The sequence below is a fragment of the Physeter macrocephalus genome, unplaced genomic scaffold, assembly GCF_002837175.3.
Source record: "Physeter macrocephalus isolate SW-GA unplaced genomic scaffold, ASM283717v5 random_720, whole genome shotgun sequence".
NCBI lineage: Eukaryota > Metazoa > Chordata > Mammalia > Artiodactyla > Physeteridae > Physeter > Physeter macrocephalus.
This window is the reverse complement of record NW_021145935.1, coordinates 4,270-29,799: the sequence shown is the minus strand read 5'-3', so window position 1 is coordinate 29,799 and position 25,530 is coordinate 4,270. Positions and strand designations below refer to the sequence as shown.

Genomic DNA, 25,530 nt, shown 5'->3' with positions numbered 1-25,530 from the left:
GCGCTCCGCAACGGGAGAGGCCACAACAGCGAGAGGCCCGCGTAGCGCAAAAAAAAAAAAAAAAAAAAAGTAATAATAATAATAATAGTAGTCAACATCTGGGGGGGCCTTTTGTCAAACCAGAGCGGCTGGGCCCGTGAGCCATGGCCGCTGAGCCTGCGCGTCCGGAGCCTGCGCTCCGCAACGGGAGAGGCCACAACAGCGAGAGGCCCGCATAGCGCAAAAAAAAAAAAAAAAAAAAAGTAATAATAATAATAATAATAATAGTAGTCAACATCTGGGGGGCCTTTTGTCAAACACTGTGCTAAACATTTTTTTACTTGTACTACATCATTGCAATGTCACAATAACCCTAAGAAAATTATCCCCACTTCACAGATGAGAAAACTGAGGCTCGGTGAGGTTAAGATGCTTGTCCAAGATCACATCACCAGGAAATGGCAGAGCTGCAACTCCGAACCGAGGTGCGTCCACATCTCAGTCCACACTCTTTGCCAGCACCCCATCGCGTGCAGCACGGGCCGAGGGTTCAAGTCTGGCTCCTCCGCTGGCTGCTGTGTGACTCTGGGCAAGTCCTTTCATCTCTCTGCAGCCTCGCTTTGTCTCTCCTCTCCTGTAAAATGAAAAGATTGTAGCCGGTGATCTCTGAGGGTCCCACCAGCTCAGATGTTCTGAGAGTTCATTTCTTTCTATAAAGCATTGCTCTGACCAGCAGAACCAACAAAGTTGTGAAAACTAAAGGCACGAATGGTGGGTTCACCTCCTGGGGAGCTGCTCTGGGGCAGGCCACCCCCCCGTGCCCCTCCCCTCATGCCCAGAAAGCAGGTGGCAGCCTGTGCCCTCCAGGAGGGCAGCCCTCCACCCTAGAAACGGTGGCAAAGTCTCCGGGCTTCAGGGCAGGGCAGGGCAGGGTCCTTCCTCTGATGGCCTTTGATGTCAGCCACCGGGGAGGCCTCATAAAAGTTAAGGGGCAAAGGAGGCAGATGCTGCAGTCCTGACGTGAAGCTGGGTTCTCAGTGCCACCCATTGGCTCTTGCTCGGATTAACAGCCCACAAGAATCCGCCCCCCTGAGCACTGTCTGGGGAAGGCGTCCTCACCGAGCCCCAGCCAGATGTGAGCTGGGGACGTAACCAGCCCTGTGCCAGGTCCCCTCCCTGTGTCCCCATGGGGGGACCGGATGACACCTCCCTCCTTCCACTTCCCCAGCCCAGACCTGGCTCTGGGCTTGGCTGGGGAAGTGGGCGGGATCACCCCAGGCATCCCCCCCGCCGACGGGGGATGAGTTCCTGCACCACCGTTGTGTGATTGTGGCGCTGCCTGGTGAATAAGATAGCGGTTGAGAGCGGGGGACCGCAGGTTCAAATCCCAGATCTGCCACTTACCAGCTGTGTGCCATGAGGCCTCTCTGGGCCTCTGTTTCCCAGCTGTAAACTGCGGTTAATAATGGCCCCAACCTCACACTGGATGTGAGGGTCAAATGAGGTTACGTGTGCGTGTGAAGAGCGGGTGCCCACCGACTGTTTCCTGCCCCTGCTGAATGGTGGCCGTGCTGGTGTCTCCCTCAACGCTCTCCCCTCCCCCTGACATTACTCCCAGGACTGGTAGGTGACACCCCTGCTGTGTCCTGGTCAAGGGAGCCCAGCCGACTGACAGAGGGTTTAACACCTGCCCTCCTGTGTGCAGTCTCCTCAGATTCCAGGGTTCCCTGGGTCAAGTGGAGGCTGAGGAAGTGGAGTGGCTGCCGTGGCCTGGGGCCCTCCGCCCCCAGGGGTCATAGCTCATCAACCATCTGGGAGCCCAACAGAAGTCCGGGCAGCCTCTGATGCAGAGCCCGGGATGGGATCCAGGCTACAAGTTCCCAGGTGGGGTCGAGGGGCTCAGTCAGGCCAGCACAGACCCAATCCAGGGGGAGTCACCAGCTGCCCAGCCTCCTCTGAAAGCGAGAAGCTGCCAGTGACCGGTGACCTTTCTCAGCGTGTGGTCCATCCTGGGCTTTCTAGGGAGGGAGTGGTGGCAGCTGATGGAGGAGGCGGTAGCCAAATCCCAGAGGGCCCAGTGGCGGGGGCGGGGGGGTGCTCTGGATGACTCAGGGAGAACTGGGGAGGCAGGTGAGAGAGAGTCACATGTCAACCACAGAGGAGCTTCTGCCGGAACCTGGGCAGCTCAGCAACATCTGTGGCAGCCATGATGTTTACCCTGTGGGAAGGGGGTGGTGACATGTCCTGGAACACAGAGGGTTGTTGTTGTCTCTAGAACAAGAAAACTGGGTCATGAGGGGAGCTTCTAAGGAAGAATGTCACAGTGACCAGGCCAAGGACTCCATGCCCGGGGCCAGGAAGAGAAGAGGAAATCCCCAAAGGCTCATGACTCCACACACCCCCAGCTGTGAAAGCCAGAGACCCAGAATGAGTTCATGCATTCATTCATTCATGCATTCATTCATCAAACACATACTGGGAGGCTGGCACTGTGCTACATGCTGGGGACATAGTGTGAAACAAAATGAGCCAAGTCATTGTCCTCAAGGAAGGGAAACACAAAGGAGCAAATAATCACACAAGTAAGAGTGAGACCACATCTGGGATAAGTGCTTCTAAAGAAAGGTACTGGGTGGGTGACGGTGTTGGAGAGGTCAGGGAGGGCTTCCTGGTGGAGGTGATACTTGAGCTGGCATCTGAAGGGTGAAGAGGAGTTAACCAGACAGAGAGGTGGAGGAAGGGCATCCCGGGCAGACGGGACAGCAGATGCAAAGGCCCTGTGCAAGGTGTGGTTGGACCACAGAGGCGAGATGGGGCTGGGGAGCTGGGCTCTGGGAGGCATTTGGACTTTATTCTTAGGACCAGGAGCCACTGAAGAGTATTAAGCAGGTAAATGACATGACCCAAATTGTTCCAAAACATCAGTCTGGAGAGAATGGCTTGTGGGAGTTGAGGAGAAGGGAGGACAGCACGAGGAGCTACTGAAGCCATCGTGCCAGAGACAGCAGGGTGGTGGCCACAGAGATGGAGCAAAGGGGACCAGTTTGGGACGTGAAATCCACAAGATGTGGAGCTGGATGAACTGGTGGGGAAGGCAGCAGTGCAGGGATGGTGGTCGGGGTGTCCTAAAAGGTCAGTCGAGTCTGTTGGGGGGACAGGTCAGAGAGGGACCAGCCCACCCCTTTGCCTTGAGGATGGGCCCCAAATAGTTGGAGTATGCTTATGAGCCCCAGGCATTTTCTGCCTTCAAATGGTGACATCTGAGAGCTAGTCTGGAACGTTCAGTGCACGGAAGAGCCTGGCTGCTGGTCAGGACTGATTTCCTGGAGGAGAGATAAGAGCCAGACCCAGTGTCACAGGATCCCAGACGGGGTGGCATTGGAAAAAGGCAGAGCAGCAGGCATTTTGCAGGGAAAGCCAAGCTTCAGGAAAATGACCATGGAGAGAACTTGGCTGCAGTCAGAAAACAGAAATAGAGCAGCGTATCCAATTGCGTAGCAGAAAGGACAAGATCATGGGTGCTTTTGTTTACTGCTGTGTGTTTAGGATCACATACTGGGGGCTCAAAAATGTGAAATAAATGGGTGAATGAGAAGTCAGCGTGGAATCTTGCTCTTTACAACAGCAAAACAAAAACCAGGTACTGGAAGGTGAACCGACCCTCCTGAGGCCCTGGGTCCACCCAGCATCTGCCCCTCACCAGCCGTCTTGGGGGGAGGTCCCTTCCCCTCTGCCCCACTAAGGGCCTCCCGCTCAGCCTGTGGTGGCTCTAAGTTTCCCAGAACAGGGATCTGAGTCCAGCCAGCAGGGAGAGGGGAAGTGGGGGAGGGCTGGAAGGAAGGGAGGTCACGGCCAGGTAACCAGAGCCCGGAGCATAGCTGGGCAGTGAGGGGCCAAGCACGCTGGAGGCTCAAGAGGCAGCCTGACCGTCTGCTTTCCCTAGTGAAATGGGATCCGCTGGCCTGGGCCGGGCAGCAACGGGGGGTGCACGGGGTCCTCGCTCCACTTTAAAACAGGCCTCAGGGCGCCCTGGGAATCCCTGTTCTGTCCTGCCCTGTCAGGGGGAGGACCCGTGGTGGGAACGGGAAAGGAGGCTGGCCACAGGAAGGGCAGCTGGGCTGTGGGCGGCCAGCCCCAGGCCCCTTCTTTTGCCAATAATACATCTATTGAGCAGCACGTGCTGTGCCAGGCCCCAGAGTGGGTGCGGTGGGCACTGAGTGGACAGTGACCTAGGGCACCTCTGGGGACCAGAGGTGCAGGGACCAGGAGAGCAGGTTCTAGCCCTGCCTCCTCTCCGTGCTCACCTGCTCCGTGAGTGAGCAGTGAAGGAGAGACTGCCCCGGGTGCGCGCTCCACGGACGCGTGGAAACTCGGGGAGGGGCGGGGCAAGCCACGTGTCTCAGTGCTGCAGCAACAGATCTGCAGGCGGGGCGGGGGTCCTTGTTAGACCAGGGGGTGGGGGAGGGGACCCTGGGGGATTCGGCCCAGAGTCAGAGAGAGGCCCGATGCCCCTAGGGGGAAGCTGGCAGAGGGGGCGGGGCAGAGCCTCTAGCCCCAAGACTGCTGCGGAGCCTCTGAAAACCGAGCGCCCACACATGGAGAAGCCCCGAAGGGACAGGCTGGGGTCAGGGCAAGTGGGCTGCGCAGAGCCCAGAAGAACGGTGGCCAGAAGTGCGGGGTAGCTGGAGTCACCTGAAGGGTGGACGTCAGACCTTCCTAATACTTGGCCCAGGGTCACTCAGACCTGAAACCTGTCCCTTGCTGAGTCTCTGCCCTTTGCCCCCACCCCACCCCATCTCTCACTCGTCACCAGACCTTGTCAAGCCTGCCTTCTCAACACCTCAGGGACCTGCCCGCTCCCTTCCACCCCACTGCCTGCTCTCTGCACCAGGCTGGGACTCACCTGGAGGACAGCACCTGGGGCCTCATCACCTGCCTGCCCGCCTGTGATCCACTCCTCCCCAGTCCGCTCTCCTCAAAGCAGAGCGAGCCCTCTAAACACACACCGGGGCCCGGCCCCCCCTCCCCAACAACCCCCGGCATAAAGTCCTTGAGGGCCTCCCGAGAAGCTGAGGACAGAGAACTGTGAGGCCCGCCTCCCCACCCCCTCCCACCCCCCAGCCTCATGTGTCATCACTCCCCACTCCCTGCCTGCTCCAGCCACCCTGAGTGCCTCCACCTCCCCGCCCCCCACCTCCACCCCAGCTGCCTCTGGGCCTTTGCATGTGCTCTTCTCACCACCCTCCCCTGAACCAAACCTGGATGACCCTCCTCCTCCTTCAGGTCTGCGTAGGTCACTTCTTCCAGGATGCCTTCCCTGCTTCCCCCAGGCTGGTGAGGGCCCCCCCCAAGCCCCCTGTCCTCCCAGCAAACACTTACCCTGGAACTGCCCTTTGACTTGCTGAAGCCCCTGACTGTAATCTCCCAACAACAGGCACTGTTCTGGCAGGTTCCTGGGTCAGCCTAGCATAGTATCTAGCACCCACAAGGGCCTCAAAAAAACGCTTGATTGTCCTCAAGCTGATTGTTGATTGAATGTCTTGCTGCGAGACTTTCCTTCTCTCTGGCAGCCACTGCTTGGGACAAACTGGCAGTGAGTTTGTAGGGAGTGGGGTGGGGGCAGGAGACAGGGGAAGGGAGAACATGACCCCCACCCAAGCCTTACCCCCTGAACAGGGAATCAAATGCTAACCAGGGGCCTGGGGCAATTGGCTCTTGGTGCACAGGGCCTGACATCCATCCAGACAGCGGGCAGAACCCTCCTCCTCTTCCTCATCTTCCTCCCCACGCCCTCCCACCCTCTGGCCCTGCCCCAGAGCAACCCAACACCAGCTGACAGTTGGCCACGCCAGCCAGGCCCTGCAGGCCCTTCCCGAGGGTCAGGTGACCTCTCCTCCCCAGGCCTCTGCAGCCCAGCCCTCCGGGCAGACCTGAGTCTGGGCAGACCTCTCCACCAGTGCTATAGTGGACGGTGATTTCTCCACGCTGGGACCCTGGGAAGGGCCTTTGCCCAACACCACAGGCGGCGGGCACTGAAAGAGAAGATTACTTTCCACCGGACCCCCTCTTCCACACAGTCCCACAGTCCCGCCACTAGTGAGCCTCTGGTGAGTGCTGCCTCGGGGGATAGGGATGGGCAGGGAGGGCCTTGATGGCACCTGAGCGAGGGGAGAGAGGGTCTCACGGCCACAGGACCTGTTCAAACCATGGGGGACCGAGGAGATGGGCCTCATCTCTGTCCAGGACCCCATGACTAGGGGTCCGCTCTGTGGAGGTGCCGGTGTGTCTGTGTGTGTCTGTGCTTTGGGGCGGGGGGCGGGGATGTTGGCACAGTTCAGTAACATAGAAATTCTGTCATATGCTCTTCCCCCGTCTCTCTCCCCCTCTCCCTAGAGTGATTCCTACCCTCTGCTTCCTAGGATGTTCTGGAGTCTGGAACTTTGGCTCCTGCATGAAGGTGGGAGGGCCGAGGCGAGCCGGGACTATAGGGGAAGCTGTGGGGTCAGGTGCAGAGATTGCAGCCATCCTTTCCACGCCACTCTGGGTTTAACCCTTCACAGAGGCAGCTGTCCCAGGAGAACTGGGCAGCATGGGCCCTGGGAACGGCATGTCTTGTCCCCGCAGCCCTACCCTTCCACCTGAGAGGGGCCACAGGGCTAGATGATGTCAGCACTTACAGGCAGCGGCTGGGGCCTGGGTGCGGGCGCCCCTAATGGAGGGAGGGTGTGGACGAAGGCCATCAGAGATGTGTCACCACCAGGGGCCCCCAGTGCCCTGGGCAGTGGCAGAGTCTTTAGGGTCACCCTCCCCATAGGCTCTTCTGCCCCCCCACTCCAGTAAAACAGACTTGAACTTGAGCCTGCCACCGTCCTCAGCCTCTCTGGGGGCCTTGAAAATATCCGTGGTGTGCCCCTCCCCAGGCATTCAGATCCCACAGGGTAAGGCCCGGGCTTCTACAGTTTTTAAAAGCTACTGGTTTATTTTGTAGCCTTTTTACTGTGAAAGACTTTAAGCCTACAGGAAAAAATAGGGGGAATGGCACAATGAAATTTGCATAACCTGAGTGGATTTTCACAATTGTTTGAGTTTTGCCATATTTCCTTCACTGTATTCTCTAAGGCTAAAGTATTTTGAAGTAATCTATGGACATCACCGCACTCCCCTCAAAGACCTCAGTACAGGTCCTTACATAACCCCAGTGCCTTACCCCACTGACAAGATCATTGGCTCTCCAAAGATGGCCACATCCAGGCCACATTCCAATTTCCCCAGTTGTGCCCTAAATAGTTTTTAATGCTTTGGACCAGGATCCAATCAGGGGGCATCAGGTCAGTGTGTCTTCTGAGCCTCTTTCAATCTGGTAGCATCTCTGCCAACCTCCAGTCTCCGCTCCCCCATTCTCCCCCCCACCACAATGACTTGCTGAATTGAAAGGCCAGCTGTCCCATGGGAGGGTAAGAACAGGGCTGGGTCAGCAGCTCTCACTACAGAGAGGGAAACTGAGTCCTGGAGAGGAAGGGACGGGGAGTCTAGGCAGAGCCACGTCTCCTGCCCCCACTGTGCAGTTTTCCTGCACCCTTGCCCTGTAGTGCTCCCACAAAGCCGGCTCCTTATCAGGGATCTGAGAAACTCCTCTTCTGCAAAGGGGCTGTGGTCCCTGAGGCCGTCCCAGTGCTCTGTCCCAGGGCATCCTGGGGGCGGCAGGTCGGGCTGAGCCCACCCATGGCTTGCAGCCTGCCCCTACTTTCTCCCGCTCTGAGCAGAGTCCCTCAAGAAATCCTTCCCATGTGGTTGCTATCTTGTTCGTCAGCGGCCGCCAAGGGAACAGCAATCAACTTTGTGAGCATCAAGCATCGGCTTGTTCAGGGACCTGGGGGTAGGGGGAGGCTGGCCCAGATGGCCAACGAAGGGGGTGTGGGGTCCACCCACCCCCAGGGGAGGAGCTGGTGGGTTGTAGATGCTGAAGACCACTTCCGCTCTGCTCAGATGGACCCTCCATCACCCTCGCCCCACCTCCTCGGCAAGCCCCCGTCTCCGGTTTTGGGGTCCCTCCCCTGTGAATCGAAACAGGCACCCCACTCCTCAAAGTGTGCCTCACCCATGTCAGGAAGCTCCCCGGCCCCTGCCAGACAACCTTTAGAAAAAGCAGGTAGGTGACAGGAAGTGAAGGGAACGTGGGGGGACGTCCACCTTGAAGGTAACTTCTAAGCTCCTTAAAAACAGCCATCTGGGAAAGGGAAGGGCACTTCGGCCACCGTCCAGGCTCTCTGAAGGCAGGCCTGGCAAACCCAGGGCAGATGGGGAAAGCGGCCCCTGATCGCTGGGCCAAGGTGCTTGCTGGCCCGAGGGCCTCCTCTCTGGGAGGTTCTGGCCCGTCTGCTGCTGCCCTCTGCTGGGCAAAGGCTCACCCTTCAGACTTGACTAGCTCAGCCCTGTGGCCGGCGGTGACCACACACTCCCAGACAGACAGACAGACAGACAGACACACACACACACACACACACTTCTCCACCCCACTATTGTGTTTTGACCTTAAAAAGCTGTTTCTTCTTAGGGTCCTAGAGATGCCATACTAACCACTGGCAAGACAGTCTATCTCTGGCTCATAAGGCAGGTGGCTGGTCATGTGACTTAGAGAAAGGTGTGGGGCAGGATATCAGAGGCTGGGAAATGTGCAGGTCTGGATGTTTAGCAGTATCCAAGACCCTGGGCACAGCTTCCAGGCGGAGAGGTCCCCAGGAGCCAAGCCTGCCTGGGAGGGGCTGTTGGAGTTGTTCCCAGCCACGGCCAGGGGAGCCCAAGGTCCCAAGGTGCTGTCATGAGGTCTGGCTCTGTCGGAGCTGGGAAGGGAGAAGCCCTCCCCCGGAGCAGCCCTTCCGGGGCTCTCGGCTTTTGAGTCATTTGTACGCCATGCGTCTCCCGCCCTGACAGCAAGCTCAGAACATCACTGCTGTGGCTAAGGACATTTGTCAGGAGCTGAAGGGCTTCTAAACTAATAATCGCTGTATTAAAATCGCATTTGGTCCTCAAGCTGGAGAAACATTGGAAGATTTTAAATGTTAAGAGAAAAGGAGAGGGGGAAAAGAAACCTTCCTTCAAAGGATAACATCAGCTTGGAAATAAGTCAGGAATATGAAGTATTGCTCTGTGATTCTGGAAATCAAGCCTTCCCCAGGAAATAGATGCTCTCCAAAGCCTCATCTTTCAGCCATGGCTGAGAAGGTGATGTGTGAATTCCCCCAGCGTTCAGTATTGATCCTACCGGGCCGGGACTGCGCAGATGGAGGGGCTCACCACCCCACAGCCCTTGAGTCATTCATAGGATGGATTTTAAAACTTGATTTTTTTCCCTCCAGAAAATAATCTTGTGCCTTCCAGGCCCTGATGGCCCCAGATGATACACAACCCTCTGCCGTGTGAGAAACTCCAAAATTCTCCTGCCCATTACGACCTCAGCAGTTTTAAATGGTTTTCTGGTGCTCTCGTCTCTAATAGATTAAAAAATGCTCCCTTGGGCATCAGAGATACACTGAATGGTACTTGTACCAAACCTCTGGCCCTGAGCTACCTGCAAAATGTCCCTTAGAGCTTCAGAGGCGAGAGGGCAGGCCATAAACCATGCTGCTTCTGAGTCTGCAGCCCAACACATTTTATTTTGCAGCCTTCTCTTGCTGCAAGCGCTTTCTCAATTATCTCCTCCCCAGAACGCACCCCTCCCCCTCAGATGTACTGGGATGCGGTCCCGAAGGCTTCCACACCTTGGCGATCTCAGGCAACCCCCCTCCTGCCTAGACTGATGAGGGGTCCAGACAGGCACCTCCCGTCCACGTGGCCTGACCTCCTGTGCACCCACTCCGTGCCTAGACCCCCAGCAGCCTTCACCTTGGCCTCCCCACTCAACCCTCCCTCTCGTCCCGTCTTCCTGCCTGTCCTTGCCTTTCCCTGTTGCTCCCTGCACACACACGCCCCCAAACAGGCCTTCCTCAAGTTCCCCCAGACTGAGCCTCCATCTATCCCGTATCAGACCCCTTCCCGGACCCCTCACTCCACCCCTGTCTTGGCCGACAGCAGTATCTCTTCTAACCTTTACAACTAGGACTCATTTTTCAACATAATTTGTTCCCCATGAGTCCCCCTGCAATACTCATTAGACTTTTAGTATCTGTTGATTGAGAAAACAGATGATGATAAAAAAAAAACTACTAGGAACTCAATAACGCCTTTAAATGAATTTGTATTTTGGTAAACACCAAAGCATTTAGATACATTTGAGAAATCATCGAGCCCCGTGGGTATTACTTTTCTAGTCTGCAGATAATGCTGGGGGTGGTGACGTGGCTTTCGGTCAGGGCTCAAGAGACCCACGGATGGGAGCCATCCACCCACGGCACGTGAATCCACACTACCCCCCGAGGGTGGCGCTCCTGCCGCCCAGTCAAGGACAAGTCTCCCGTTCCTGATGTGCACAGCTGAGACACACAGCGTAGAGAGGGCCTCAGACAGGACTCTGGCCCCCACTTGGGGCTCAGGACTCCCAGAGGGAACCAGAGAGGCTGCCCCTCCCTTACAAGGGAGACTGCATGTTGGGGGCAGAACAGGCATCGGCTTTAGAATGAGACAGACTCACTGTGGCTGAATCCCAGCACCAGCTCTCACTGGCTCTGGACCCCGGGAAAGCTCTTCTACTTGTCTCCAACTGAAAATTATTCTCCTGAGAAACAGAGATGGGCATTGTAAGGCCAGTGGTCCATAGTAGATGCTTCATAGGAGTAACTATGATCGTAGAGGATATATTTGTGCAATGAAATATTTGAGTGCCTGAGGTTGCTCCATACAGGGTATCTGGCTGTGAGTTGGTGAATTAGTCAGGATGGACTAGGTTGAGCTGCATAACAAAATACCCCCAAACCTCAGTGCCTAATATAGCCCAGATTTCTTTCTCTGTCATGCAGTCACTCAGGAAGTGACTGTGCTTCCAAAATCACCTTGGCCAGGGAAAGAGAATTTAGGACACTGCTTTCTCTAAAAGCTCCCACCAGAAGTGGCATATGTCACTCCCCTCCATGCGATGTCGGCCAAAGCAAGTCACACTTTGGCCAACGTACCTTCAAAGGGAAGTGAAATCATACCACATTCCCGTAGGAAAAGACAGAATATTTGTGAACAGTCTTGACAATAACCACAGTCAACCAACTAGTTTCCAGATATAAGGAGCTGACAGCCTCTGATAAGATAGAGATCATGACTCATTTAGTCCAAGCTGAACCCTTACAAGTTTGATTTGTGGTTTTACCTGCCACCTTCCCTAAAATGGGAGAGACGAGTTCTAAAAGAGGTGTATCTTCCGTAATTTTTAATGAACTCTGGTTTAGCCTGTGGGGAGAGGTTGTATATACAGAAAGGATCTCAGGAAGAAGAACTAAAATGTGCCGACTGGTGGTGACAAGCCACAGTGCCTTCATCCACCTCAGCTTGATGGGTGACATCTGTCACTGTGCCTGACGTGACTGGTACTGTCATCCGTCCCCACTCTGGGAGCCAAATACAACTGCAGGCCCTGCTGTCCGTGACCTTCCTTTCAAACCAAGGAGTGTCTTGCAACCCAGCGCAGGCTGGCTGTCACTCAGGCCCCCCAGGGCTGCACTGACACAGACGGTCCAGGGCCTTATTTAACGACCAGCTCGATGGCCGGGCCCCATCAGAGAAATTAGCCCTTGAGTCTCCTGGGGTGAGGCCCAGAGTCATTTCATTCAGGACATGACCCAATGACAGGGCAGGAGGACACAGGGATCTGGGGGCATTTGACCACTGTTCCCAGGGGAGGGGGCACTAGGCTGAGCTCCTCTGGCTGGGAGCATCTCATCCTCCTCTCTCCCTCCTTCTTCCTTCCTCCTACTTCTCCCTCTCCAAGGAGCACTAAGGAAGGATGCTGGCCAAGAGGTCTGGACTGTGGGTCTGCGGGAGGAGGCATGGGCTGGAGAGAGGGACATTTGTCTCCCTTCAGAGCACTAAAGGGAGCCCTTCAGTGTGTCGGGGGTGGGTGAGATCCTGTCTCTGGTGACCGCCTCACCTGCCTTCCCAGCACCCAAGCTGAGTCACAGGGGTCAGTCCTGAGAACAGCCCACACAGTGACAAAGCTCAAGTGGTAGAGCCGCTTGGGAAGAGGACTCCACAAAGGAGGGCTGTGCATTCTGTCATCTGAGCGTCCTGACAAGGCTGTGGCAATGGGCGGTAAATCAAGACTCAGAACAGTTACCCACTTCATCCCAGGGGCCTCAGCAAGCTGGTGGGGGGGACGCCTGGAACAGACCCGGGCACCTGACTCCTTGCCCAGTGCTCTTGGGAAGCAGAACGGGGCCCAGAGGCATTGCTCAAAGGCCAAGGCTTGAGTCAATGACAGAAGTGCCTGCGTGTGGCAAAAGGAAGGTCTGGCCTAAGAAAGGTCTGTCAACCTGAATTATTCATTTGGGACTTGGCAGGAAGGATGGGACGAATGGAGGCCTTCTCTAGCTCAATCCCACAGCAACAGACAGGAAACCTCAGCTTCCTTGGGAATCTAAGGTCAGCATCAGTGCCAAGGGGAAGCTGCAGAGTGCCTCTCCGAGCTGCAGCAAAACCCACCTGCCTGCCTCAGGCAGGTACCCCGGGGGCTGAAGCCACTGCCATTCCGTCCTCCTTCCGCCCCTTCCCACAACCTGCCTCAGAACCTCAGGCCACACAGCTCAGGAGCTGGAGGACCTTCAGATAGTCCCTAAGCTACACCCTAAGATGACCCTTGAGCGGAAGGGCCTCAGTTTCCCCAGATTCAAGTCCAGCTTTTTCAAAAGTACTAACTGGTTACCCAGCAGACAGCCCACCACTGCCAACCCACACCAAGTCTGGGGCAGGAGAGTTTACGTTGCTGTGTGTGAGCCGTCTCGGAGGCCTGGGGTCTTCTGGCTGATCCTGGCTCCCTGAGAAGGTTTGGCCAGGGCTCCTGAGAACATCTGACCCTGGGGATGGCAGGGATGGGAGGCAGAGGCGCTAGGAATGACAGTGCTTCTTGGGTCTGGCTGACACCCCCCCACCAGGCAGAAAGCTCCAAGCAGTTCAATACCAAGGCCCAACTCCAGGGGGGCCTCACCTGGCCCCTCACGATGGTTTCTGCAGCAGTATGGATGCCAGCCGCCACTAGGACGTGCAGTCACTGTCATCAGGTCGCGGGAGGGCAGGCCAGGGGGCATCAGGGTAGGAGAAACCAGGCCTGGGGACAAGAAAACCTGAGTCCCTGGCCCAGCACAGCCAGTGACTTGCGGGTGACTTTGGCCAAGCCCCAGCCTCCTTGGGGCTCAGTTTCCTGACTCTCAAAGTAGAGAATACAGCAGCCTCCAACCCCTCTGCATCATGGCAGGTAAGCGTGCTCTGAGCTAGTGTGCCTGGGTTCAAATCCCTGTTCTCCCCCTAATAGCTGGGTACACACAGGCAAGTTACTTAACCTCTCTGTGCCTCATTTTCCTCATCTGTAAAATGAGGAAACTAACTGATTACCTCATAGGGCGGTTGTGAGGCTTACATGGGTTCATCTATGTAAAACTCCTGGGACACTGCCCGGCTGTGTGTTTGTTACCATTTATTGTTATTTTCTCCCCATGCCACGACTGGTAGGTGACATCCACGTCCTTAGAGCTCCTCGGGGGGACAGGGGGTATGGGGAAAGAAGGGCGAGGGGCCGCCCAGCACAGCAGCATGAGGGTCTGACTGGGACGCCGCCTGGACGCTGCCAGAGCTGGGCTTGCAAAGGTGAGGCCAAGCCTGGTTAGCGCCAGGCGCTGGGGAGACAGCGTGGTGCGTGGGGCCTCGGCTCCTTCCAGGAGTGGCTATAAATGAACTTCGCAACCTGGCTGTCCCTCTGCTTACCAGAAGCGCCTCATCCTCCCTGACCCGGGGACTGGTGAGCTGGCAAAGGCTGACACACAAGTGAGCCCGGCCAGAGGAGAGGTGTCGGGCTGCCTTGGTTTTTCTCTTCCTTCCTCCTTCCTGCTTCGGCCAAGTTTGCAAGGAGGATTGGGTTTGCCAGGGAACTGTGATGTCTTGTCTGATAACCAGACTGAAGGTATCAACTCATCCTAGGGCTGATTCCCGATTTTCCTCGCATCTAGATGCCTCCCAACTTCTTTCCTCAGCTCCTGGGGGCAGATCCCAAGCAGGGCTCACCTCTGGGTGGTCTCAGAGCAGGGCTGCGGGAAGCCCCTCGCCATCAGGCCCCAGTCCTCCTCGCCCCAAGGCCTCGCCCCAGCACCCCCAGCCTCCCCAGTCACGCTTCAGCCACGCATCCGGCAAAGCAAATGCACACACCAGGCAGAAGCCACCCCCTTTCCCTTCCTAAAGGGGAGCTCTATGGCCTGTCAAATAGTAGCCAATTCAGGGGCGGTGCTGTAGAGGGGAGTGTCGGGCCAGGCTGAGGCTTTCAACTCCTCCTGGTGCTGGAGGTCCAGGTGGGTGGTGGGAGCTTCTCTGAGCTGGAGTCCTGAACCAATGGACAGGTACTGCTGTGTGTGGAGCCAGCCAGCCATGCCCATGGTCTGGACTGAAGGTCAACAGAGGGTTAATCACGCCCAGCGCTACCTAGCCTAGCTGCATCCTTGGCCGGCCGGGAGTCCAGCAGAGGAGAGAGTATTAATAACTCTGTGGTGACGGGCACCGCTGCGGGAATGTCCTCTCGAACAGGATGAATACGACCACAAGAGCCTCCCCTTGCAGTGTCTCCTTGGCACTCTCCTGAGACAAAGTCAGGATGTCTTTAGGAGCCATGTTTCCAGCCCAGAGTTCCAGCATTTGCCTGAGGTCCGGCAGGCCCGCTCTTAGGGAGGGTGAAGGATGCACACGTGGTGGGGGGGCCAGACGAGGAGCCCCCGCTTAACTTCTGCCTGTGCTCTTGGCCCGAGGTGGGCCCCAGCAAGCCATCGAAGGCTTTGCTTTCCTCATTTGCAAGCAGCAGTGATAAAGCCGGCCCTCCCAGGGCCGGCAGGAAAATATGACCACCATGGCAATAATGTTAGAAATAATCATGATAAATCACATTTATTGAGCACTTAGCTCCGGGTACTGGGCTAACCTTTTCATGGGCTTATATCTCAGTTCTGAACCCTAAGTCCACAAGATGGGTATCATAATTATCCTGGTCTACAGATGGGGAAACTGAGGCCCAGAGAGGTTTAGTAACTTCCCCAGGTCACACAGCAATGATGTTGTGGAGCCATGATGGTGCACAGCAGATGTATATGCAATATCAAAACGAAGCATTCCTGTACCCCTCCAGCCCCTGCAGGATGGTGAGTCCCCACCAGCAGGGACTCTTCTCTCTTCTCGTTGGGTTGGGATCAAAGTTCCCAAAGGTAGGCAGGCAACGGGACATGAGAAGTTCAGACACACTCACTGCACTCTGAAAGCTTACAGTTTTAGGTATTGTTTTTTGAACGTTTAATATTAAAATTCAAAAGGCACAAAATGATATGTAGTGAAAAGTCTCCATCTCAGCCCTGCTCCCCAGGGGCAGTAACTGTTACCAGTCGTTTGTAACAGATTATTCCAGAAGAAATCGATGCCTATTCACAGTCTTGTTTAACTACCTGGGGGTCGTGGCTGGCGACTTCAAGTGCTGCCCCCACCAGCACACCACCTCCCTCACATCCTTTCCCTTCCTCCTCTGCTTTCCAGGGAACCCTGCCAAGAGCCCTCAGCCAGGAAGACACCTGTGCTATGACAGCGATAAAGGCCAAGAAGGAGAAAGTTGAGGACTGCTGACAGCCCCGCCTTCTGTCCGGGACCTGCTACCTCGACCTCGGGCCCTCCCTCCTCTTGTGGATTTGCGGGTTGCCCCCTTCCCACGCTGAAGCATGGTGGTGCAGGACAGCATGGACACCCCTGGCGTGCCACTGGAGCCCTTCCTGCACCAGGTCGGAGGTCACCTGAGCATACTGAAGTATGATGAGCACACGGTGTGCAAGCCCCTCATCTCCCAGGAGCAGAGGTTCTACGAGTCCCTGCCACTGGCCATGAAGCGCTTCACTCCGCAGTACAAAGGTGAGTGTCTGGGCGGTCCCCAGCGCTCAGTACCCCCGCATGGGGCCAGCACGGGGCGGGCGGGCGCACACACCTGCCACCTCCTCAAGCACATGTGTTGAAGTGTTGCCATGGAGACCTGCCCCTCTCCACAGCCCAGCTGGCCTTCACAGCCCCAGTTTCTCTGAACTCTTTGAGCCTCCAGGCCTGGAGTGTTATGCCATTTGGCGTCTTACAAAGTAGCTCCAGCCACCAGGCTTCGAGGAATTGAGAATGGGATAAAGTGATTCCCCAGCCCCACCCCGCCCTGATGGGGCATCCTGGTCTGTGCTTTGGGAGTGCCATGGCTGGGTCCTGTGACTGTGGTTGGTAAACACAGGACAGGTGGAGACCTCCTTCACCTCCCTCAGGTGACCCAGGTGCATGGCAGGAGCCTTGGGTCTGAGACAGGTTATGGAGGGGCTGGTTCACAGTGTGTTTGGGAAACCAGAATTCCCACCCTCATCGAGGGGCAAAGCCAGGGTGTTTCCGTGGTGTAGCTGGGGAAACGGTGCACGGAGCAGTGTGTGTGCTGGATCTGAGCACAGAGTGGGTTCTGGGGAGAGAAGCCTGTGGGGGGAGGGCTGCTGTTTGCTGGCCTCCGGACAGGGGCACTCTGTGGGCTGCCAGCATCCGCGGGGCAGGCTGTTTTGTTCACATCCAGCCTTCGGTAAAAGCGGTTCACAGGGCTCAGGGCAGGACTCTGCCAGCCACGGGCCCACAAAGGGATACATACTCAGAGAAAAGACCTCCTTTAGAGGATTTTAGACCTCTAATAAGTCAGTTAAAAACTTACCTGCATTTCAGTGATGTGGATAACTGGGAAGGATGGGGCCTGTCTTCATCGGTGTTTCTCAAAGTGAGATGCAGGATCAACCAACTTTATCAGAATTGCTGGTGTGTGTGTGTGTGTGTGTGTGTGTGTGTGTGTGTGTGTGTGTGTGTTTAAATGCAGGCTCCCAGGCCCCATTCAAGACCTCTGAATCAGAATCCCTGGGATCAGGGCCCAGGAATCTGTATTCAGCATTCTCCAGATTCAGACCCACTGAGAGGGGCCCAAAGCCTTGAGCCCTGGGCATTGCTTCAGTCATGGGCTGCCAGCACCTCTGAGAGTCTGAGATAAGACAAATGAGAGACAGGGTGGATGGCTGGTGTACAGCCTTTGCAGGCCTCCCCGGCGGCCCTCTGGGGCCGCAGGCCAGCATTGCCCATCAGCTGTGGATCACTGCCCATCTTGTCTGAGCATCCACTGGAACTAACATCTGGCCCTTCACAACTGAACTCAAGCCAGCAAAGGGGCGGCAGGATCTCGGGTGGGGTGGCCTCCTGCCCGCAGCATTTCACGCTGGTTCGACACAGCTCCGGAGCTGAGACAGGCTGCCAGGGCAGCCCCAGGCAGAGCGGGGAAGTGAAAGAGGCCGGTGGGTTTCCAGGACCACATCCTGTGCCCTCCCCGTTCCCCGTCTGCACGAGCCATCCTCCATTTGGGGCAGGGGGTGGTGGCGCGGGTGGGTTAGGACTGCACCACTCTGGGGAGTCTTGGCCACTGTCGACTCTCCAGACCCCTCCTCTGCCCTGCTTCCCTCTCAGGTTGGGCCCATCCTGGTGCCACCCGCCTTGGGGCCCCGCTAACTTGATAGATTGATTTGAGTCATCACTTCATGCATCAGTCTTTGCCTTGGGGCTTCATTCAGGAGATGATGTTTGCAAACAAGTCGGGAGGGGCCGGGTCAGGGAACCACAGGACATCTCTCAGGTGAGACCACACAGCCTGACAGAGGGTGAGGGTGAGGCAGAGCCCATGGGCTGGCGTGACACCCAAACAGGAGGTTTCGATGACGCAGAAACGCTGATTCCCTCACCTGCCCGAACACGATCTACGTGATGCCAGCATCCGGGCACCACCCAAGGAAGCGTACGTCTGAGGAGACACTAGAAAGGGCCCAGAACTGGGACCCTCAAGCCCTCAGACGCCAGGGGCAGAGAGCTGAAGTCAGGTTTGGGATGGCAAAGGGTCCCTCGAAGGACCTCAGGCTGTGCGGGCATCTTGTTTCACCAGAAAAGAAAAGTAATATCGGCCAACCCTTAGTGTTCACTCAGTGCCAGACACACTGGAAGCAGTTTCCATGACTGACTCGTTTAATCCTGACAAAAGTCCGCTGAGGAAGGTATTTCTATCATCCCCATTTCACAGGTTAGCAAACTGAGGCACAGAGAGGTGACCCAACTTGCCTCAGGCCACACAGCTAGTGAGGCAGAGCCAGAATTCAAGTTTGGCTGCCAAGTGTGGGCTCTCGGCCCCCCAGGCCGGCTCCACCAGTGACTATCACTGAAGAGACAACTCCTCAGATGCCAGTGCTCAGGGGTCACCCAGCCCAACGTGGGAGGGGATGTGACTTGCCCAGGGTCACTCAGCTAGTGACCTCAGGTCAGGGGAACTCGAACACCCACAAAGCTGCCACGGGGGTCTCCCTTTTCTTTCTGGTGGGAACAACCCAGAAAGAGGGGCTGTTCCTGACGTGGCCGCCGCATGCCCCGTAGCCCACCCTCTTCCTTCTCACTCCCTGCACGGTGATGGCAGCAGACTGCCGGGCAGGCACGTCGTTCCCAAGGGCAGCCTCCCTGTGCCAGGAGCCCATCCTGGACCCTTTGCTGGGTTCCTTGGGCATGACAGCGTCTTGAGGCTGTGTCCGTCTGCCTCCCAGTCTGCCCATCGGCTTTGGGTGAGTGAGGACATACTCCTAGGTCAAGTTGGTAGTGGATGAGCCAGATTCATGTTACAGGCAGCGGCAAATAAATGTTCTCATGAGCTTAGAAATAAATACATGACAGAATATTCACAGAAGCTGCTCGGCCAAATCGAAATTGCTGAGATGCTCTGGGCACGTCAGCCAAGGCGGTGAGCACTCATGTCTGCCCAGCTGACATGGTCAGCTTGGAGGTGCTTGGGGGGCTGGTGAGCAGGCAGACAGGGCCGGGGTCCCCCGCTCTCCTGGCCAGGCAGAGGCAGCAGAGTGTTGGGAGCTCGTGGGCCGCCAAGTCCCCATGGACACCCGAGGCAAGCTGGAGGCCAGACTGAAGGCTCTTGACTGAAAGAACAATCCAAGCCCCAGGGAGTCTGGATTCAACTGACTTGCTGCTCTTGTCAAGGGCAGGCAACCCGAGATTGTTTGCAAGGCCGCTATGTGCTATGGTCCCGGGTTTCAGAGGGAAGGGCTGGGCTGAGCCGAGAGTGTGTGAGAGAGGGAGGAAGACAGACCAACGGAGACACAGAGCCAGGGAGAGGCATGCAGGGAGACAGAGCGGGAAGGCAGAGACATGGAGTCTTGCTGGGTAGCTCTGACAACATGAGAAATAGAAAAGACTTTCGGATCTTATTGGTTTGGGGTTATTTGCACCTCTGCTTGCCTCCATCTATTTAGACACTCAGAATGGATGAGATGAGACACGAGCTGGAGCCTGGAGAAGCGGGTGAAGGTCACGTTTCTTGTCCCTCCAGGGAGGCCTCCTGGGCCCAGGGCTCCCCAGGACCGTGGTTTCTGGCAGGCCTGTCACCTTCGCCTCACAAGTGGGAAAGGCCAGGCGGCCGCCGGATGGTAACTTGGACTTACCGAGATCCAAAAGGGCCTTGCCTTTGGCCAGCACCCCTTCCTGCCTCCCCAGGAGCCAGAAGGCTCCAAGCCCCCCAAGGACAAGCACAGAGGCCAGCCAGCTCCCCCTCTTCTCACACCTGGAGGGTAGGCTCTGGGGCCTGGGGGTGGTTCCCAGGTCAGTCCTCCTGCCTGGAACAAGCACAGCGACCCTCCCGCCAAGAAGTCAAGGCTGGAAATGTAACACCATACCCTTGGGCTTCTTGGCGCTTCCGGCCCTCGGCACTGACGGCCCTCTCACGAGGTGGTGGCATCATAGCCTCTCCGTTCGCCACTATGGAACAGAATGACCAGAACAAATGTGACTGGGGACACAGCAGCAGTGTGCCTCATCCACACACGGGTAAACATAGCGTGATGACACAGGCGGCTCCCGCTTAAGTCCCAGGCTCAGTGGGGCAGCCTGTTCCGTCTCCCATATTCACAGCTGGCGTGGCCTTCATCCCTTACCAGCCGTGTGACCTTGGGTGAGTTATCCATCTCTCTGAGCTTCCGTGACCACAGTCAAGTGTCTTGCAGGCTTAGTGATCAACAAAATGCACATAATGCTGGCACACAGTAGGTGTAAAAGACCAGGCAGTGGTTATTACTACTGTACTTGTGTCCCTGACCTGCCATCAGCCCCCTGCTCTCATGAGCAGGACAGCCCTGGTGGGCTCGGTCTAGGGATGCAGGCTACTGTCCAGGTAAACTACAGAATGCCAGGTTCAAGTGCGCTGTTATGGTTACTATCATGATTACTTCACGGGACACTGGGGCCTGGGATGAGCTAAGGAAGAGCAGAGTCTCTTAAGGAACTGGAGGGAACCGAAGGTCACGCTCAGGCTGCAGAATTAGGGTACTGGGGACCTGAGATGACAGGCCTGGCCCAGGGAGACCACTGAGCTAGGCACAGACGGGCCTGGAGCGTGTCTCGCTGAATTATAGAGCAGCCCTGTAAATGAGTCTCTGCTCTGAGCAGCCCAGGAGGGCCAGGCAGGGCCGCACGAGGGGAAATCAGCTGCCTTGGCTGCTGGTTCAGCAGAAATGACTACTTAAACGCTGAGAAGGTGACCAAGTGGCCGGGGGAGGAAAGCAACACCTGGGAGGATGTGACCACAGACAACCCTCCCATCTGTCAGGGTCCCAGCGGAAAATGAGCAGTACATGCCAAGGGAGTTAAATAAAGAGAAGTTTTCAAGGGACCATTCACAGAATTGCACACAGGATTAAGGGGACAACTGGGGAGACTTCCCTGGTGGTCCAGGAATTAGGACTCCACGCTTCCACTGCAGGGGGCACAGGTTCGGTCCCTGGTTGGGGAACTAAGATCCCACGTGCCAAAAAAAAAAAGGGGGGGGGGAATAACTGGGGATGGTGAGGCAACCAGGGAGGAGGAGGACTGGAAGACTGTAACCACCCCCAGGCCTGAAGGGCCAAGGTAAGGGCATGGTGGAGCTGAGCATGAGGGAGGCTGCAGAGAAACACAGCCACGACAGAGCCACGCCGCAGCAGGGAGGGAACAAGTGGGACAAGGCCCCAATCTTTCTCCTCCCCTCCCCCCTTCTCCAGCCAGTGTCCCTCACTGGCCCAACTGTCAGGCAAAGGAGCCATTGGTGCATGCCAGTGTCAGCCCCCAGGCACAAGATGGATGGAGAATGGGTTGGTAGGAGAAGGAGAAAGAGAGGGTCCTCACGGCATCTGCTGCAGGAAGAACAGGGAACAAAGGACTCTGTAGAGATCCAGTTCTCTCAGAAACATTCGTGTGGCCGTCTCCTGGGCCACGACCATGAGTATCTTCCACCTTCACCAGAACTCTTGGCGAGGCTGGGCACCCACAGAGGGAGGGCTGGACCCTGCCACCAGAGCGAGAAGTCCAAAGAATACCACAGAGCCATTAACGTACAGGCCAGAGCCAATGACCTGACCTGGTCAATGTTCTAAAGGAGATGCTCGGCTAGCGCATGGGTTCAGTGGGTGTCCTCACATCCTTCGCTATCACAGCCAGCGACTGGAGTAGGATGTCATGGCTGGATTACAAATACCGGTGGTTAGGAAGCACCACTGGAGAAATCTCACACGCCTTCTGTTTTCTATCCAAGAACCACATTCTGTCCGTAATCTTCGCGTGCTGTGCGTCTAACCAAAGGCAATGGCGAACGTCAGTGTGAAAGCCAGGGATGGGGGGAGGATGAATGAAGGGGCAACCCGAGCACCAGGAGGCTGTTGGAGGAAGGCTTCCTGGAAGAAGCTGCTCAGATACAGGTTAACAGAGGGGAGAGCCAGGGTGTCGAAGGAGGCAGAGGACAAGGGGCAGGAATGAGAGGAGCCCCCGACTTCCCTCACTGCCACTCAGAGTCGAGGGCCCTCTTTGCTGAGGACCAGCTCAGATGCCCCCAGGTTGGGCCCGGGTGGGGTGCTGCGGGGTGCCTGGGTGGTGTGCTCGCGCACAGAGGAGTGGGGATGCGAGGACGAAATGTACGCGGCTGCTCTGTTTCAAGCATGAAGGGGCAGGGAGAGGTGACGAAGCAGAAGCTGTGCCAACATCCGTACGAGGCCATTTTCTGCAGGCTCCGCAGCTCTGGGCTCATTCTGGAACAGGATCGGGTTCAGGCCAGTCCCCGTAGCTCTTCCTTGAGAGACGAGCTGGGGAAGGGGGGCGGTTGACCACTACCATTAAACTATAGTTCAAAAGGACATCACACCGCATCCACTCCGTAAATGTCATCTGGTTTCTCCATCCCTCCCCTTCTGCAGGCACCATCACCGCGCACCTCCGGAAAGACAGCCGAGGCCGTCTCAGCCTGGTTGCCAACCCACTGAAGGGGACCCGGGGACCCTTCAAGGTCTCCACGGAGTCGGCAGCCGTGGCCATATGGCAGACCCTCCAGCAGACCACCAGCGGCGGCGGTGCCCTCCCCCTCCCCCAGTGGCAGCACACGCAGCTGGCACACTCGCTCAAGGAGAGGTGAGGGCCACTTGGCAGGATGACAGAACCCGGGCAGCACGTCCCTAGCAGGGACCAGCACTGCTCCTGCCTGTGTCCAGGCCGATGGCTCCCCATTAGGGCCAGAGCCGAGAAAAGGAGAAATTCAGGTGAAAGCTCTGTCTAGAATAAGCCACGTGACAAAAAAAAGAAAAAAAAAAAAAAAAAAAAAAAAGGAATGCATTTTCTTTGGTGCCACTTCTAGGGGGAGGATTTCCATGCATTTCATCTCGGAAGTGGATGCACACGCCGAGTCCTATACAGAGCAGACGTTCAGTGTATATTTGTTTCATTAAATACCTGTTTCACTGAGACCATGAGGTGTCTCTGGAGGGGGAAAATGTGCAGAGCGGAAACCCCAGAGTAGTTGACATAAAGGAAAAGTGTGGCTAATGCCTCTCTTAAATCATCTTCCTTAGCGGTGGAGCCTGGACGAGGAGAGAGGTCAATTGCAGTGCTCCGTGGGGCCCTGGAGACTCAGGTGTCTCAGGATGCCCAAGGTCCTTGGAGAGTTCTCAGATTAGCTGACCTTTCTCAGATGAAAAGGATCCCTGGGGATTTTTTAAACACTTATGGGAAACAAAAGGGAGCTAATACAATGAAAGTACCTCCCTTCCCCAAGGATCTAATGAAGCCTCCTGGCTTGGCGTCAGGAAGCGGTGCATATTATCTCCATGTTACAGACCGGGGAAGCCAAGATGCAGCGGGCAAGAGAGGGTGGACCAAGGACCTATGATTCTTCCCCCCCCAGATGGCATCTGAAGCCACAGTAACAGCCTAACCCCCAGCCTTCTGATTCCAGGCAGGGTCGCCGCCTCTATACTGTGTTGCCTCCATAGGGAGGTAATGACCCAGGTTATTTACAAGTGAATTTAAACCGCCTCAGCCCCCTGAGGAGGTGACATGCTCCCGATGAGTTATTCCGGACTTTAGAGAGACCCCTGTGAGGCCTGCATCGTGGCCTGATCTGGTGCCCCGGGGCCTGAGCAGGGCCGGCAGGGCACTCCGAGGTCCTGCAGGCATCCTGAGTGTAGCCAGGGAGAGTCCACATCAGGGTCCAGCCAGGAGAGCCCAGTCGGCCACAGGGGCCCTGACTGTCGTGTGCTCCCCTCGCCTGCAGCCCAGCCACAGCGCTCCTGAGGTCCGAGCTCCACCTCAAGACCCAAGTCCCCTCCCTGGTGGAGGATGTGCACGGGAACCAGACAGAGAGGAGAAGCTTTAACCCGTGGGGCCTGCACTGCCACCAGGCCCACCTGAGCCGCCTGTGCGCTGAGTACCCTGAGAACAAGAGGCACCGTATCCTTGCCCATGACCCGCCCGCCCGCCCAGCCACCACTGCGCACGGTGCTGTCAGGGGCGCAGGGCGGTGAAGGGGGTGATAGACAGACGTTTGGGGGCAGGGTCAAGGGAGGTGTGGGTAGGGAGAGAGAGCCTGATGTGCGGGAGAGTAGGAGGCACAAGCCCTGCCACCTGGGACCTAGGAGAAAGCAGATCTCTCCAAAAGAAAAACCAGAGGCTGGGGAAGGAGGACTGGGGGAGAAGCTGAACAGAGTGCCCCTGTTTGGGCCACTGGCTGTGTCTCTGCCACCTGGGCAGGGCTGGGGTCTCTGTGGGCAGATAGGAAAGATGACTGCCACGCTGGGTGGGGGTAGGGGTGCGGGTTCAAAGGATGGGTGGGTCCCTGCACCCAACCTCCCTTTTACACCTCCCACAAACTCAGCGAGCAAATTCAGGCTTGAAATGCCCCCCTTTTGTCACCTCTGGGCTCCTTCCCGCAAACCGGTGGCTGTTTTCTCTGTATTTACTAAGACACATCTGCAACCCTCATCCCTAAGAAGCTTTTGCAGGATAAATACTCCGCTGAAATTAATATTCCTGCAACTCATCTCCGAAGCTAACATCAACCCACTTCTCCCAAAAGGTATTGGCCCATTCAGTGTCTCGAGGTTTTAGCCTTATGATTTTCTGCCATAAAATGTAAATTGGGCATGGCCTGCCAGGGATTTCACTCCTGCATTTAAATTACAACCTCAGAGCAAAAAGGAAAAGGAAAAGAAGCTCACATCCTCATCAACTCCCCCTAAATAAATGGACTTATGAAAGCAGCCTGCAAAGTTAATACCTTGAATTCTTCACAGCGACTGACAGGCTGGTCTGTAATGAAAGAAACGGGAGTGAAGGGATGGGGCTCAGAGGAGGGAATCTCCTGCCAGCTTCAGAGGCCTGCTAACCGCCTCCTGTGGGGCAGTGGCCTTTACGTCCTCAGAAGCCTTCCTTAAAGTAGCACGACCAGGGTTCCTGCTGCTGGAAAACGTCGTGTCACAGTACAAGCATCCCTGCATCTTAGACCTGAAGATGGGGACCCGGCAGCACGGGGACGATGTGTCGGAGGAGAAGAAGGCCCGCCACACGAGGAAGTGTGCACGGAGCACCTCGGCCTGCCTGGGCGTGCGCATCTGCGGCATGCAGGTAGGTGGGGGACATCTGTGGGGCTGGGCATCCTGGCATGTCCTCTAGGGGCAAGGATATCTCCCATCCAGATGCTGCTGCCCCCCGCAGGACCCTTCATTTTGTGGGAGCAACAAAGACGGCGGCCAAGCACCTCTTTCACCAGGAAAACGCGTATCCTGGCCTAGGACACGCTGGGTTTTTTAAAGAGCGCCTTTCAGGATAGTGATATCAAAACCCCACCACTGGAGAAAATACAGCCTCTTCAATAAGTGGTGCTGGGAAAACTGGACAGGTACATGTAAAAGTATGAGATTAGAACACTCCCTAACACCATACACAAAAATAAGCTCAAAATGGATTAAAGACCTAAATGTAAGGCCAGAAACTATCAAACTCTTAGAGAAA

At 56.3% G+C, this 25,530-nt stretch overlaps 1 protein-coding gene and 1 long non-coding RNA gene across 4 annotated transcripts in view; one reads left to right on the top strand and one right to left on the bottom strand.

Annotated features, from left to right (window-relative positions):
- Positions 1–277: 277 nt before the first annotated feature.
- LOC114485167 (uncharacterized) lies at positions 278–5,750 on the bottom strand. The gene is made up of 3 exons (XR_003678640.2): positions 5,672–5,750; positions 5,359–5,552; positions 278–613 (listed from the first exon to the last, which is right to left on the bottom strand). It is a non-coding gene; the product is annotated as an uncharacterized lncRNA (long non-coding RNA).
- Positions 5,751–5,887: 137 nt separating this feature from the next.
- Positions 5,888–25,530, top strand: part of IP6K3 (inositol hexakisphosphate kinase 3) — a 23,906-nt gene continuing 4,263 nt past the window's right edge. The window contains exons 1-5 of one of the 3 annotated variants that reach the window (XM_024121855.3): positions 5,888–6,086; positions 15,676–16,041; positions 22,446–22,656; positions 23,795–23,970; positions 24,968–25,143. In XM_024121855.3, coding sequence (XP_023977623.1) covers positions 15,855–16,041; positions 22,446–22,656; positions 23,795–23,970; positions 24,968–25,143 — 750 coding nt within the window. In that variant the 5' untranslated portion in view covers positions 5,888–6,086; positions 15,676–15,854. Of the gene's footprint in view, positions 6,087–12,312; positions 13,370–15,675; positions 16,042–22,445; positions 22,657–23,794; positions 23,971–24,967; positions 25,144–25,530 lie in introns of those variants that run through there. The other 2 variants (XM_028486017.2, XM_028486018.2) reach the window with 2 other exon arrangements.